Source organism: Stegodyphus dumicola, chromosome X2 (assembly GCF_044657685.1).
Source record: "Stegodyphus dumicola isolate Sdum_Otavi_A_Nest chromosome X2, ASM4465768v1".
NCBI lineage: Eukaryota > Metazoa > Arthropoda > Arachnida > Araneae > Eresidae > Stegodyphus > Stegodyphus dumicola.
The window spans coordinates 171,924,586-171,941,719 of record NC_140781.1 but is presented as its reverse complement, the minus strand read 5'-3'; the positions used below and the strand labels follow the sequence as shown (position 1 = coordinate 171,941,719).

The 17,134-nt window shown below is 30.4% G+C and overlaps 1 protein-coding gene across 6 annotated transcripts in view; it reads right to left on the bottom strand.

Annotated features, from left to right (window-relative positions):
• Positions 1-2,075: 2,075 nt before the first annotated feature.
• The window catches only part of LOC118184939 (speckle-type POZ protein B-like), a 136,374-nt gene continuing 121,315 nt past the window's right edge, over positions 2,076-17,134 (bottom strand). For 5 of the 6 annotated variants that reach the window (XM_035354691.2, XM_035354689.2, XM_035354695.2 and 2 more), the window contains 3 exons: positions 12,462-12,584; positions 11,378-11,520; positions 2,076-5,618 (listed from right to left, as the gene is read on the bottom strand). In XM_035354691.2, the coding sequence (XP_035210582.1) occupies positions 5,477-5,618; positions 11,378-11,520; positions 12,462-12,584 (408 nt within the window). In that variant the 3' untranslated portion in view covers positions 2,076-5,476. Of the gene's footprint in view, positions 5,619-5,638; positions 6,498-11,377; positions 11,521-12,461; positions 12,585-17,134 lie in introns of those variants that run through there. The other variant, XM_085809103.1, reaches the window with a different exon arrangement.

The following is a 17,134-nucleotide window of genomic DNA, read 5'->3' as shown; positions in this document are numbered from 1 at the left end:
TTGCTTTGTGCGGTGAAATCTGCAAGTATCTATTACTTGAAACTGTCCCGTGAAGTCCGGTTTTGCAGCTGAAGATGATGGTTCGGTAAAACCATCGAAACTAGTCCTGTGAAAATTTTGTAAATTAACGCCGATTTTTGTTGTTTGACTTCTGAATTAGTATTTATTCGGCGTGTTATTGTGTCTTAATTATACAGGTATACTCTTGGAGGACCTGACCATCATGCACTACCACTAAATTAAGGGTTGTATTTGATGCACCAGCAGAAACAACCAGCAGATACTCGCTTAATGTCCCTAGAATTCTACCAGAATCATTTCACATTTTCGTCCGATTTAGAATATATGGTGCTGCTGTCTGCGCAAATGTAGGAAAAAAGTATAAAATTCATGAGTATCAAGAACATGCAAACTGCATGCGCATTCTTTGGGAAATCATGTGAATGAAATAATTTAAGAATATCGACTCTTAACAGTGATATATGGAACTTCCCCAGCACCATTCTTATAAACTCGTTCTCTTTTATATGAATGGTCCATGGTCTCTAGCCATGAGTCTCTAGCTTTATATGAACAAAAGTATTTTCCAAGGGCTTCAGAAGTCATCAAATCTAACTTTTGTGTTGGTCTTTTAACAGGCACTACATCAAGAACTACTGCTAAAAATTTAATTCATAACATAGATAATCTTCTGTGTACAAGTATCGTCATCCAGCAGAAATGATCATCCAACATACCTGATGTACTATTAGAAACTGCCACAAGAGCTCTGAGAAATGTTCGTTCAGTCGGACATTTTCAAGGGACAACCAAGAAAGGTGTTGGTAATAAACTAGCATTTCCAACAGACACACATTTGATTTTAACACACTACCTTCTGTAATTTTCATTGTCACTAAAAGGAATGTGCTATCAAAAGTTACGAAATTCTTTGAAATTTCTAGAATGGTTTTAGTTGATAATTATCATAAGACAGACTCACAAGCCTTTAGTGATTCATCTGAGAAGGCATATTGTTCTTATTTATGCTAAATTGTTTTCTGAAGAAATTTAAGTGTCATTGATATGTGCAGAAACAAAAGTTGCACATTTTAAAGTGAGATCTTTATCAAGACTAGAACTGTATGTTGAATTATTATTAGCAAATCTAAGCAACGTGGTGACGAAATGTTTGAATGTTGCTGCTTAGTAATTGTTTTGCATGGTCAGATTCTGCTATCACCTTATTCTGCATGGCTTGCTTTTGTAGCCATCATTCCTGAGATTAAATGGAATCACTTTTCAAGGAAAATATAATCTTGCTGTTTATGGTGCTAGAGATATACAACCTAATGAATTAATTAATTGCAATCAGTGGTTCAATGGACCTTCCAGTTACAGAATTATTATTTGGAATTTGTATTGGATGAACGAATGGACATTAAAATTCAACAGACAAGAAGCAGACAAGGAAAAACGATTTTCCAATTTTGCTAAAACTGGTGATGACTTATCTTTGCAAATTTTCATCTTGGTCAAAATGATACCATATCTTTGCTTATTGTTTAAGATTTATAACAACTGTTTGAAGCATACTTCTATAACATGAGGATGTCTTGTTAGTACAGAACTTAATAATGCGAGTTGTTCGATAGTAAGAACTTTACAACATTCTGAATTTCCTGATGAAGTATCAAGTTTAAAGAATGGGAAATCTGTGAAATTGAACAGGTGAATATTATCCTTAAATCCATTCCTTGATGAAAAAAGGAACTATTCAATATATTCCACAGAGTTTGTCCTGAAAATGCATGGAATAAACTGTAATGTATTGAGAACTATTGACCTAAGGACAAAACTAATGAGATCTTTCATCCAAGAGTTATGCACTTCAAAACATACGACAAATTAATGAAGCCACAAAAGCTATATGAAGAATATACCAGAAAAAGTGTAACTTTACACAGCATATTTGAGAAGACAGAATAAAATGCCATTAGAACAGTTTTAGTGCATTGCTTCATTCAAGAAAAATGTGACTTCAAAGTACTACATCACTTCCAGCTGAAAGAAAGTATTTACACAAGAAAACATACTGAACAACTGACTTTAGAATTTTATTGAAACAAAACATTTTCATACAGCAAAGTTTTCTTAGCAAGACTAATAACAGAAGTTTTATATTGATAACAGATTTCCTTAAGCAAACACAAGAACAGTTTTAACATTTTCTGCCCCATTTTTCATTCTGTAACAATTTTTCCTTTATGACAATTCAATAACAATTGCATATAAGCTCTTCCCTAAAATAACTCTTTCTTGTTGCAAATACTATTACAGAGCCACTTAGAATATGTACTAACCAAAGCTGCCAAAAGTTTCCTATTTTTTTAAAGACCTCAGGGAAATGAGAAATTAACCCGACTATCAAACCAGATGATAAAAGAAACACTGATTTACACACTTATACATATAAAATACACTTATTTTTTAGTAGAGCATATAATAAAAAATTTAATAATTTATTCATGAAAAGTTTTGAAAATTATTTCTATCAAAAGTTAAATATGCTTTACAAAAAAAATATTGATGCTTCTTTTGCTCTGCTTAAAACATTAATAATCTAATTATATTGTTCTTTTGCTGTTGCCACCAGAATTAACTCTTCAATTTGAAAACCATATAACACGGACTAGAACAGTGGTCTTAAACTGAGGGCCCCCAAAGCAAATTTATGATATTATTTTTTTAATTATGACAAGAATTTAAAGAAAGGAGGTTTGACTTTAGCAATTTGCTGCCCATTTTGACATAATTTTCATTACCAGTGAAACAAAACATGAGTAATGCCCATAAAATCAATAAATGAAGCTAATTAATTTACACTCTCATATCAATACAATTCATAGATTTGAAGATACAGATTTAATTGACTTTTTCAAACTTGTCTGAAGATAAATACCTCAGTTAAGAATTTTTGCAATACGAATTATTACTTTGAGAGTACATTTGTAAGTCTAAAAAAAAGAGCCAGATTCACTAATAAGTGTCTACATCTTGTGATGAAGATAGTTTCAAATTTTTCTTCCAGGTTACTAACTTTATTACAATCGAAATGATTTGAGGTATGGTAGAGAAATATAAGTTTACAATTACTTACCGACAAATACATGTTATTTTCTGCATCCAAAAGAAAAATTTCATAAATAAAAATGTAAAAGAGAATAGATTGTGATTGCTTATTCTCAAGTTTTGTCCCACTTACAAAGATTTTGTAATTTTTCTATTTTTAGTTTAAGTAAATAGTTATTTAGTAGCTCATTCAAAAGATTAGAATTATTTGAAACAAATATCAGTCTGAAAATTAAATATTTAATCGTCAATATGTTCAAATTACATCAAAATTTTGTGCAGATATCAACTTTTAAATTTCAAAGAGAAGATAAATATTAATTGAAATATTTTCCTTTGTGTCGTTATTATAATTGTTTATATATGTTTTGATAAACGTCTAGATTTTTTTTTTTTTTTTGGTTAAAAGAAAAACCTTTTCACTAATGGGAAACAAAAAATGAACCCTTCAGCTGCTTTCATGCATTCAGCCCACATGCAATTTCAGTTTCAGACCACTGGACTAGAATATTTCCAATTCTGTTACATTATTTCCAAATAAATATAAAAATGCACTGAAATATTGAATAAAACATCTCCAAATAATAACAAACTTAATAATATAAAAAGAAAAACTATAATGCCATATATAGCACACTTGTGCTATAAAATTATTTTATTTGTAAAAAATTTTAACAAGAATTGCTAGAATAAATCTGAATTTTTTGATAAAAATTTTTTCAGTACAATTTCACAACAGAATTCAAATAAGAGCTTCGTTAAGCACATGCAATTTCTTAAACAATGGAAAGCGTACAAATATATCATTAAAAATTTTTCTCTACCCAAAAGTAAAGTTCAGTAATTGCACAATTTTGTGGAGAAATATAAAATGTATTAACACATACTCATTAAACTGGAGACATTAACCCTCTGGCTGATCATCTCGCGATACTCAAATGTAGCAAAATTTGCTCATCCCACGATTTCCGCGGGCATATGTTTTTCTTCCTTTATTGAGGAGCGCATCCCGATTTTCCCCGTTTAACCATTGAAATAAATTATATACAGTATTAGGTGTTTAGTTTACATTTTGGCCAACAGATATCTTCAGTTGTCCACTAAATTGCAGCATTTGAAGGCACGTGGTATTAGCACTCAAACTTCACTTTTTGCCGCTTTTTTCTTACAGAAATGGCTGCTAGAAAAAGTTCAGTGATTATCTTGATTATTTAATTAAATTATTGAATTATTGATTAGATTAATAATTAGATTGATTATTAATTAGATTTATTGAATCTGGTGCATAGATTGAGAAGTTTGAACTTTATCATACTAAACTGCATTTTTAAGGTATTTTTCCCTCAGCGCTTTATATTTTCTTACATTTTATACATTTTACTTTTTTATATTATGCAATAAATAGAAATTAACTGTAAGTCGACTGAATTTATTAAAAAAAGATTTTTTTTTGTGATAACATCTGAAATTGGTTTTTCTGGCAACTTAGTTTCTCATGATAAAAATCTATATAAAAAAATTTTTCTAGAAAGAAAAAGTGCATTTTTCAATTCTCCTATATATATAAATTTAAAATTTAAAAAAAAAAAAAAAAAAAAAAAAAAAAAAAAAAAAAACCCTCAATTTTGGAAGCGATTTCGGTCTACAAATTGAGCAGTCAGAGGGTTAAAGTATGAAAATTTAATAATTTCAGGTACTTCTATCTTTTCATTCTAATACATTTCTTATTAAAATAAACCAGAAAAATACATTCATTTTTTTAAATACATTTAAATCTAATTTCAATTTCCTTCAAAACATTTTTTTAATTCCTTCATACTTGGTTTCAAGAAAGTTTAAAAGTGGTATACAAGATATGAACATGAAGAATTATAAAATGCATTATTCTATTAAAAGTAAATAGTCTAGATGATTTCTGCCATATACTGGCCAAATTATGGAACTTCTGTATGGCTGAAAATATGAAATATAGTATTAAAAATAAATATGGCTATACACACATCAAACTATGTGATAGCTTATAATGTCACGATACAAAGTGAAATGATTCCAGAGATGGGAGATACAAGTAGGCTTTGCACCTCAAATTTATGAAGACATATGTACATCCATGCATTGTACATAACAGGACTATAAGAATAAAATGAATCTGAATTTTAGTCCTTCCAAGCAGCAAATGTTTATAAACAGAAGAATATTCTGTACACCTCAAAACAAAGCAAAATTTATCATTTTCTGCTACTGACGAACTTCTTTTAACACATTCCTGAATGCAATATGAAATATTTATATGAATAGATTATACATAATACAAAAATGTCAAATATCACATTTAGCTTTTCTTAGACCAGTTGCCCCAATAAAATTAAAGTTTTGTACGTTTTCGTGGGCCATTCATAAAAGGAACTTTTTGTGTAGCTAATGCCCTGTAAGCTTCAGCAACTAATTGTGGTCTTGCTTGAGCCATTATTTTCCATCCTGGTGTTTCTATCACTTTTACTGCATGCCTGAAATGCATAATGTTTCAGTAGTTAATATACATACAAAAGAGTATAATTACATGCAGCATCTAGACATCAAGACATTCTACGTAAAATGAAAATGAACATTAAATGCAGAGATAAAATGACAGAAGTAGTTTAATTACGTCTAGCAAGGATCATTAGGAAAATGAAAATAAGCAATTCAAGACCATATTAAAAGCATCCGCATAAATGAAAGTACAGCTCTGAATTAATTCATAAAATTATTCAACTACGTAAAAATTAAATATTAATGTTGAACAATTTAATAACAAGATCATGAGAGGGTGTATAGGTAAATTCTTGTAATATTCTTTAAGATACAAGATCTATACATCATCAGTGTTGAATAATTTTGAACAAGCATTAGTAATTCCAAATCAAGTAAATCTAAAATGATACCATGGGGGAGACAGCTTCCTGAAATTTTAAAGGGTTGCATAAACAGATTTTAAAACATTTACTCTTATCTCCCATAAATTTATCTATGTAACATGTGCCTAGAATTTTTTTTAAAAAAATTACATAGACTGAATGCACCTAGAATTTTTTTTAAAAAATTACATCAAAAATGTCACTACGTCATTACGTCACATAATTTCACTTTGTATCGTCACATTATAAGACAAAATAGCAGTTAATGACAGACTAAATGTATGACTAATATTTAGCTGTTTGGTTATTTACTTATCAGAATGCACATTCAGGTGAACATCAAGTTACATTCCAAATAGGGTTAAAGCACATAAACATCAATATAGCCAGACCATTGCTCCAAACTTATGAATTCCAGTATGCCATGGGTTCGTCTGCATAAACTACCAGTATGCCATGGGTTTAGTCAACGTCTGCATAGACTTCAACCTATAGCAAAACTTTCAGTAACCAATGCACAAACGACAGTTTCACAACTTTAAAAATTTTAAATATACTTCTTATAAGTTATATGCATGCTTAATAGGAAATTTGCATTTTACTACTCAAGTAGAAATATCATTAAATGTACTAATATATTTTCGAAGTGAGTATTTTAAATGACATTTAATCATACGAAAGGGAAATCAGAATCCATAAATCATTTATCATTATGAGGTTTATATGGATTTTGATTTCTACTGGGAAATAAAAATACTTTAATTCCAAAAGGCAAAAAATGTACATATATTCATAATCAAAAATACTAATAATATCTATAAATTATGAACTCAAATGAATTTTAAGAAGCACATTGAACAAGTTTTCCCAGTTAGAGAATCTTTTACTGTAACACAATTCTTCATTTGCCTGTGTATTTACTTTTTCTACGAGAAATGCTTTTTTTAGTCAACAACAGTTAATTCTGGGTTATAATTTTTGTCGATAGATGGCGTTGCCTCCTCGCGCATGGTACTACCAGAGGGTATAAAAAGCCGTTACAGAGGTGGCTTTCCCTTTCTAGTAATTCCGTTTTCCTGATGAGGAGGGACCTGTAGCTGCCCTCGAATTCGACTGAGTATTTTAATAAATGTACACGAAATACAATGTTGTTATTGCGATTTTGATTGTCACATTGGCGTGTTTCTCTTCTACTTTAACAGTTTTGTACTGAATTTTGATAAAAGAGCAGTCTGATTCTTTTTGATAATATAAAAATTCTTTCAAAATTTGCATTTGAATCAGGTATTATTCAAAATGCCAAACATCACAATGAGCAATAATTTGTATTAAGATATTTAATGAATTAATACATCTCCTAATTTTGCAATTTCTCCCATCAGTACACAAATCTGCAACTTTTTCTAAATTACCTATTTGATATTTAGAAAACTCAGTTTCTACAAGATCAAAATAATTTTCATCCATAACGGATGGAAAAGTGCTGACCATGAAATGAATGGCCAAAAATGACAATTTTTTAAGTTAATGACACGAACTCCAGCATGTTTTAAAAACATTATTTTAGACCAGAGTTTCTTAAACTGTGGGTCATGACCCAAGTTGGGGTCACGGGACCTGCAACAGGGTGGTCACCAAAATTTTTAGCAATTCTGATATTTCTTATTATAATGCTTTTACAATTACCAACTATTTTCATATAATGTATATGTTCATTTTATTTTTAAAATTAATGAACCAACACTGCAATTATATTATATTACAAGTGAAGAAACTGATAGTTATACTCACACATGTGTCGGACTTGCGCAATGCTTATGGGGGGAGGGTCCTCTAAAATTTTCGTAATGTTATGTTGTCCACACACCAAAATGTTTTAGAAACCCAGTTTTAGACTAATATTTTATATTACATATAAGCATTCAGTTACCAAAAACTTCCTATTGAATTAAAAAATAATTTTACTTAACTTTCATTCTAATGGGAATTGATCTAAAATTAATATAATTATTTAAATATAATTTTGTTACTGCACCCATAACTAAATTTTCATTTTCTTTTAGTTTATTATGTTTTGAAATGTCACAGATGTTAAGACTAATTTCTGCATCTCCAAAAATTACTTATGATTTTACAAATCCATCAAACTTATTAAAAGCTCAACAAGTTTTTCGCCTCAATTCATGAATATTTCAAAATAACAAATATTGTTTGGTGGTACTTGATTGTAATATTTTTTAATTTTTTCTGCAACCTTTCTACCTTCACTTTCATTACCATTTGATTCAGGATGAAAAAATTAATGAGAGCATTCCACTGTTCAGAATTCTTATTATAGACTAAAAAGAAACCATCATGTACTGCAGCATTTAAAACTTAATGACACGTACAATTAATTTGAGACTGCACCCAAATTTGCGGAACAAGTTTATGCTCCCTTTCTGAATTTCTCTCTAAATAAAAATATATAACTATTTAGTCATTCAAAAACTTCTATGGTTTTTCAATTCACAGCATGATTTCTTCCAATTATTTTGCTATGGCTGAAAAGGAGCGACCTTCATCAAGGCAAATGTTAGATATGGTCTTTCATGCTCATCTTCCATTATTCTAGCATATGTTGTGACATACTTTTTTCAGGGCAGTGCTATAAATGGAAAACCTAAATTTTATTTCCATTATACTGTGCTCTTTAATTTACAGAAAGAAAAAAAAAAAAAAATTGGTAGTCGGACTGCTTGTAGCTGCATATTGACAAAGTCCTTTTTCTGATCATACAGTTTGAAGGTGGTTTGCAAAGTTCATTAAGGAAATTTCAGCATTGAAGATGACACCCAGTTTGGATGACCATCCTCTGCAAACAATGACCTATTTAAAAGATATTACTGCTCAAAATTCATGTTATACAGCTCAGGAACTACCCAACAGACTCCATTTGAAGAAGACTGGGTGTGTAAAGATGTTATGATGTATGGATACTCCGTATTTTAACAGAGCAGAATATGCTTGCTTGCATTTTGGCATGGGGGCTCTTTGCTGAAAATAAATAAGCTCCTTTTTTGAAATGGCAGATAATTTCAAAATTCTCTGAATGACTTCGAATACACTTCTTTGGGAATAGTCACACAGTGCTTCAATGACTTCTTTAAGAATAAACCCAATTTTGTTTTTAAGAAAGGAATTTTGCAGTTGCCAGAGAGATTTAAAAAAAAAAAAAAAAAAAAAGACATAGAACAAAATGGTGCTTATGTGATTCAATGAAATCTAAGGTTTTTGTATTGCTTCATTTGTATTTGACATCCAAAATCCACAGATCATTCCGAATGACTCAATATTTCCGAGCCAATTTTGCAGCATTTCCCTTCCCAGCTATATGCAAGTGGTGCCATGAACAACTTGATTACATTTGATTACAGTTGGTTTGTGGATTTTGAGAAGTGATGCTGCAACTTGAAATGTTTCCAATATATTACTAGCACTGTCTGAAGAAAATGGTAAGCTATTTTTCTCATTTAAATCTTTGTTCATAAACTACTCATTTGTACAATTAAAAATATCTTCTCCGGTATTATTTGTGCATTCTAAAATAGAAACTGATGAAATGAATATTACAGATTTTTCTTTTCTATAATATATTGCATTCAAAGAGTGCACTTTGCTATTATTTCCAGCAATACCTACAGAAATTGATGGATTGCATACTGATTATACAATATTGGCAACAGTATTTTCCTCACACATTTTCAAAATTCCAGCACTTTTGGTTTGTCAATAGCTAATTGTTTTTTCCTGGAGTAGAATCTGGAAACACTGTATTAAAAAGTTGCTTTGAATGGTCTGAAATTGTACTGGAAGGTTGTATTTAATAAAAACTTGAATATAGCATTCAGTTTTACTAACATCCATTTCAAAATTTTGAAAAAATGTGATATTTCTCACTGCATTAATTTTCGCATGCTTTTCAGAAAATAGATGCCATTTACAGTCATCTATTCCACCACCTGCAGCTGAAGTCTTTGTTGCAATGTGCATGATTTACAGATACTGTAGATGCTTCAATGCATGGAAATTCTGTAGGTCATCAGTATTTTAATTTCTGACTCAACAGTTTTAGCCTTTAAGTTTGAAATGGAATTATTCACCAATTTTTAAAACTTTAATCAACTCACAAGAAACATGCAATACAATTCATCACCACAATCCAAATGAACAGGACCAAAAGACCTGCAGGGTAAACAAGCCTTTTATTCCAGAATGCTTATTAGGAAAATTAACAAAAATTTGCAGATCTATGACCGACTCTCTTCAAAATCACAAAAACTATCAACTTACCACATGATACATAATGCGACAGTCATTTCACTAATTATCAGATGAATAAATTAGTTTCATTGCATTCAGTATTTATTTTCCTTGCTCTCTTTTTCTAAATACGCAGTTTTTTCCATTTTTCCTTAGCTCACAGTTTTTACGGAATTTCCGTTCAAATTACTACCAGAAATCTACAGTATTTAGAGTCTATAGTCAGCCAAACAGAATACATATTATATAGGCAGTACAGATATTAATATATTTTTTTAATTTTAAAATATTGGTATCTTAACTACCTTATTTTGCTTCTTAAAAAACTAAGATTTAACTTTTTATAATAGACACACACTACTGGGGGGGGGAATTAAATGGCTGTAGAAGTTCTGACTCATAAACATAGTTCCTATTTAATAATAACATAAATAACATAATATATGGACATTTTAGTATTTAATGTAGACATACCCAAACAAAAACATTCACTGAAAAATAATCCAGTTTGAAAGCTCTTCTCCTAAGGGTTAGGATCTGAATTCATATTAAAAGAAAAAACAGATCTATGAGGTTTTTAATATCTAGAGAAAAGTAACATTAATTGGGAAAGAAAATTAATAAACATAATAAAAAACTGCTAGTTTTGAAGATTACAATGTAAGTTACCCATTGGTCACTTCAAATATGGAAGTAAGCTATGAATCTTCGTGAATATTCAAAATACAACAAAGGAACTATAATTTCTTTTTACAGCTAAAACTGAGTCAACATTTAAAAAAAAAAAAAATAAAGACTTGAAATGTTGCAATGTACATTAATATTTTAATTAGCTTTAAAATTGCAAAAAAAAAAAAAAAAAAAAACAGCTTTAATTTTTCGAGGGAAACTTCACAAATGAACGGAATAATTATTAAGACTAATTACTTAACACTATTAAATGTGATAGTTATGTTCCAAAATGCTCAGTTCTTTTGAAACAAATGTAAAGCTGATAATCAACAAATAAAATATTAACAGTGAAAATGTTTTAGGTGATAAAGCAGGATAGCATATTTACAACTTACATGATAATAAAATCTATAGCATGAGATTTCAGTTGACCAGCATTGTGAAAGTCTGCCAATACCAGAAGATTGGCAACACTGTCTACAGTTATATTTTTATACAATTCCTCTTCACACATAGCTTTGAGTCTCTCTAAGGAATACTAAAAATGAAATGAAAATAATCAATATAAAACAAACCAGAAGAGACTTATTAAATGCATCATTCTGATAAAAAATTAAACAGTTTCACAGTTTAAAAAATTGTGTTATCATCTGAATACATTATTAAACATAATTTTACAATTATTAACAAAGCACAAGAAGTACCCAAATCTATCTCTTTGCACTCAGAGCTTTTTTGCAGTTGACATGCAAGCCTCTTTCTGCACAAGTACACAAAATCCTTGTTTATTAATTATGAAATTAGATAATAAAATTTATCAATAAATGTAAAACATTGTGCAAGTATCAATCTATATCATTTGATACTAAAATTGCATTCAGCTATCAAGATCTTTTTCTTATATGCTACAATTTTAAACTCGCTTATTTTTCTGAACTATACAATAGCCTCCACAGATTGTAAACAAGTCTACTATGCATACTTTCAAGCTTATAAATATTCTTAAGCTTTTCTTTAATATGCAATTAAAACCATACCATGAATAAATTTCACACTTTCTCTTCCAATAAAGCACCAACTGATATGTTTTTATATACCTTGTATACAAATATTCGGTTTGGATATTTTATGTCACTTCAATGGAAAGCTCTAAGAAGCCAAGCATTTTTTAAAATGTTGGCTGGCACAAGTTTTCCTTGCATAATCACTACCAAACATTAATGCCCCTGAAAGAGAAAATCTGAGTGATATGCTAGATTTGCAATGTCCTATCTGAATACAAAGGGTTAAAATGCTACTGTTGGATTTCCAAAAAACAAATCTCATAAATTAAAGCAATTAAAAAAATTAATGGAAAATAAATTGAACAATGTCAGCTTTTCATCTCCACAGTATTACAAAACTTTTTTTTAGTTCAAAATCCATTCCAGCATAGCATATGCATATTCCAATCAACACACCATAAATATATTCACTCACCTTCTCAGCAACAGCTAACAAATCATTAGGCATACTCTTCAATTTAATACATTTCCCTGTATATATGAATCGCAGCATTTCTTCCATAACATCAGGATCCATATCAATAATATCAACTTTATTCTAGGAAAAAAGAAAAGAATTTAAGTAAAAAGTTTTACAACTAATGCTTACAACCATTTAATTCAATCTGTCAAAGTGATATTTTTCTAAAAGAACTGTTTTAGAAAGTAATATTTTAATACAGGATGAGTCAAATACAGTTACATATTTATTGCATCAAGAGATGATAGTTTTATGGCTTGGGTAAATGAGATAGAGCATAACGAAAGTCAAATTTTCAAACTTAAGGACAATACATAACAATACCAATGGCTCACTTTATTTCCTCAAACTCCTCCCCATTTCAATATCTCCAGTCTTTAGCTGCATTCAGAACGTTTTTATTTTCTTTCTCACTGCAAGCAGTCATTTTCTATACTTTTGCATAGTTGACAACAAATACGCTGCATTACAATCATGTCTTTTCACCTTCACAGTCTCAGGATTATTCTGCACAATACTAACAGCTTTGCAGTTGCAAATGCCCTGTTGCAGCAATAACTTGCTATTGCATATTCAGTGCCATCTTGGCTCATGTATAATGTAGACATGTGACTTATTTGAAATGAAAATATAAAATTCCAAATTTAAATATTCGATGCAGAATAATATAATTCATCATTTCCTTCTACAATATACAACAGCACACATTTACTTTAAACACATTTCCATATTTGAATCATTTTGTATATTCAATTAACAGGATAAATAAAATTAAATTAGATTATTTCTAGGTTATCACATCTACTGATAATAAAATAAAAAATTACACAAGATTATTATCAAAGTGCCTAAAGCAAATAACGAACATTAATTGAAATCTAAAAGCTTTATATGTATTCAAAGGTTGACTACACGGCATTTGCTTGAGCACATGCTGCTCAAGACGGTTACGCATTATGTACTTTTATCATTCTACATACCAACAATGTTGTCCACAATATAGTAAATATTTTCCAGGCAAAATGGAACAAATGAAAAAGCATTAACAAATAAAAATAAATATTTCCTCCCTTTAATCATACATGTTTAAATGTGGTATAGAAGTATTTTTCATATCTTGCTTCGAAGTTACAAAACCAGAACATTAATTTACAGTTAAAACAAAAATATGCGAGCAAGATCATGCGATGAATTTGGCTAGTCTCCTTGGTGTTTTGACAAATGAAGTTCAAGAAATATTTTGACAGTTCCTTAATGTACACCACCTAATCAAAACAATAACCTACGCAGTATTATGAGTAATACGACAGGAGGGCAATAAACAGTTCAACTAACTAACAACAAAATTACTGTAAAAGCAGCCAAAAACTGGAAAACCATGCCAAAAAACATTTAATAACGTCAGTATAGAGAACTTGAGATTTTACAAATTTTACAGCTCCTTTTCATACATTATTATTTAAATTACCTTGTAGAACTGTTAATTTCATTTTCAGTTTAAAAACAATGATTATATATTCTCTCCTTTTTACAGAATGATCTTTCTTTTCTGCTTCTTTTCAGCTGTTGAAATTATGAAGGGGGAAAGATAAATTTTCAAAGAATTCTTTGAATGATAAATCATATGCCATTAGATTGTTAAAGGAATTTACTTCCATCAACAAAGTTGGCAAAACTTTTTTTACATATAAAAATGTATAACTATACTACCAGAACATATGCAGGAACTTTACTGAGATTCACAGATTGCCTAATTATAAAATATTCAAACATACACTGTTATGTTACAGTACATGCAAAATTAAAAAAAATAATAATAATAATTAGCTTTGGAGTCTTAAAAGGCAACTAATGCAGAGTAAATAAGAAAATATCTGCACTAATATGTGACACTAACACAGAAAGTAAACTACCTAATTTCAAAAGGTGATTCTGTAAGTTGAGTTTGTTTAAGATAGCTTAAGAGCAGTTTAGCACCACAAAAATTTAGATAGAGCATAAATAATGTACTGGTATTTTTGTTTCAAAAGCATGAAGGACAAAGCATCACACTTCAATATCAACAAAGTTTGGGAACAGCATTTACGACTACAAAGAGCTTACAAGCAATTTGTAAATACTGTATAATTATTTGAAAAATTTATTATGGGAATGAGACTAGTAATGAAGTGAAACAAAAAAAATCTCAATAAAATACACACAGATAATGATTATTGTAGCCACAGCTAATTTCGGTCATTAGAAGACATGTTACTGGGGAGGGGGGGTCTGTGTCACTTAGCTGACACAGACATTAAATTTATAGCATGCTTAGCTGACAAGACAATGTCAATTATGCTATTTAGATAAAAACATGCAATACTTTAGTAAAATTTGTTGATATTTTTCTGACAAAAAGCAGTTTCCATGATACGCAACAAGAAGGTTTATGGGCAAGTATCATATTTAGGTCTTGTGGCATTAAAGAGTACAAATTTTAAAATTAGACAGAAAAGCTATCTTAGGTTGATGTAGATTATGCACAAGTACAATAACCATAATGCACTTAGAAGTTTAGACTAAATATATGTTACCATTTCTTTATAAATTTAATCATAATTACACTTACACGTTTCTCCTGATGTACCTTTCAAAATCCTCTTTTTTAAAAAAATTGACTTTAAAAAAATGTTTATATATCAGTAGATGCTTATTTTAATCATCTTAAAAGAAAAACAATGTAATCAAATATTCACAATTCTCACTCATATTAGGGTTTTCACTATGTTAAAAAATTACTCAAATCACATACCAATGCTCCAAAAAAATGAAACAACATACTTAGCTAAGTAGTATGCATGGAAAATAGCTGAAAATAATGGAAAAGTTGTCTTTACGCAGCATATACATCCACATGGGTCAGTGTGGGTTTTTAGAAATTTGTTTCATCCATACAGATATTTGTTGCATAGGTAATCATAAATTTTTGGGAGGAAGAAGGTTTTCTGTGCAGTAGGCTTTTATCTGGTCATCCATATTGATATGATATGCTAAAATTCTGCAGGTATTAAAATCAGAAGTGAGATCTCTAAGAATCAAATAATGAAATTTACTGATAGATGAGATTACTGATTTACTGATAAATGATTTGGAAGTTGAACTTATGAAGTATCTGCGAGTTTTGAAACTCGCCAGAAATATTAAATTATTAGACCAATGTGGACAATTTTATTAAAATATTGCCATATGTTTCTGTCTAAATGTCGGCTAAACATACTGTCACAACTAAAAGTCCATGTCAGATAAGTATTTGAAATCAAGTATATTCAAATATTTAAATTATAAGAAATATGAAACATAGAAGAAAGTAATATTTGAGAACACATGCAATACTAATTATGTTATGGTTATACGATAAGCCTATGATATATTGCTATCTGTGCCAATGGTAAAATATCAAAAGAATGTTGTGGATTTGACAACAATAGACAAATAACAATCAACAGTAATACACTCAGCTTATTTAAAAAGTATCTATTTGTTGCTTTACTATATATTAAGCTCTCCATCTATATACAATGAATACAAAACAAGTATAAAGGCCATTACAGATACTAAATTTAGATGGCAATCACATATACACTGAACAGCCATTACATTATGACCATCTTCTATCTATAACAATGGGCTCGCCCTGGAACAAAACCAATGTGCATGCGCAGATGATGTTGGAGTACATAAAGCGGCTATGCACTGTCTTTTCAAACATAGTGTGATTAGCAACATAAGTGAAAAGCAGCTGATTTATCAGACTTTGATAAAGGTCAAATCGTTATCGGTGGTCAGCAGTGTGTCGTAGATGGCGTATTGATTCCAGAGGAAAGCAGAGATTGCTATCCATTGTTCGCCCTGACTGAAGAGCTACAACAGTGATAAAAGTTGCATAGTCCGACAAATCAATATATTCTGGTCCATCATCTCAATGAGCATGTGCTAATATGCCATTTTCCAAATGCAACCCTGGCTCCTGGATGCACAGCTGAATGGAGACAAGCCGGTGGTGGGGGTATTATGGTGTGGGCAATGTTTTCATGAAGTATATTAGGACCCATAATCTCCATAAAACAATCTTTGAAGTCTGTGCGCTATGTAAACATCACTGCAAACCAAATTCACCCATTCATGACAACAGTATTTCCGGAGGGGGATGGCGTTTACCAACAGGATATTGCACCATGTTATAAGGGTTAAATTGCCAGGAAGTGGTTCAAGGAATATTCCAATAACTTCCATGTCACATCTTGCCTCCAAATTCCCCTGACATTAATCCAGTAAGAGCATTTGTGGTTCCACCTGGAAAACCAAATTAATGCTGCATGCTACTCCCTCGCAATTGGCAGGAATTGCAGGACCAATTGATAAGCCTTTGGTACCAGATAACTCAGACTACCTATCAGCACTTATGGAGTCAATGCCACACCAAGTGCTGGCAGTTTTGAGGGCTAAAGGTGGTCCTACATGTTATTAACAGAGTAGTGATAAGGTAATGGCTCTTCAGTGTATAAGTAATAGGTAAAGTGTACACAGCACAGAGAGGTAAGTTTAGGTTTCTGAATATGGCAAAGCACATGAAGACTATCTGCCCAAAG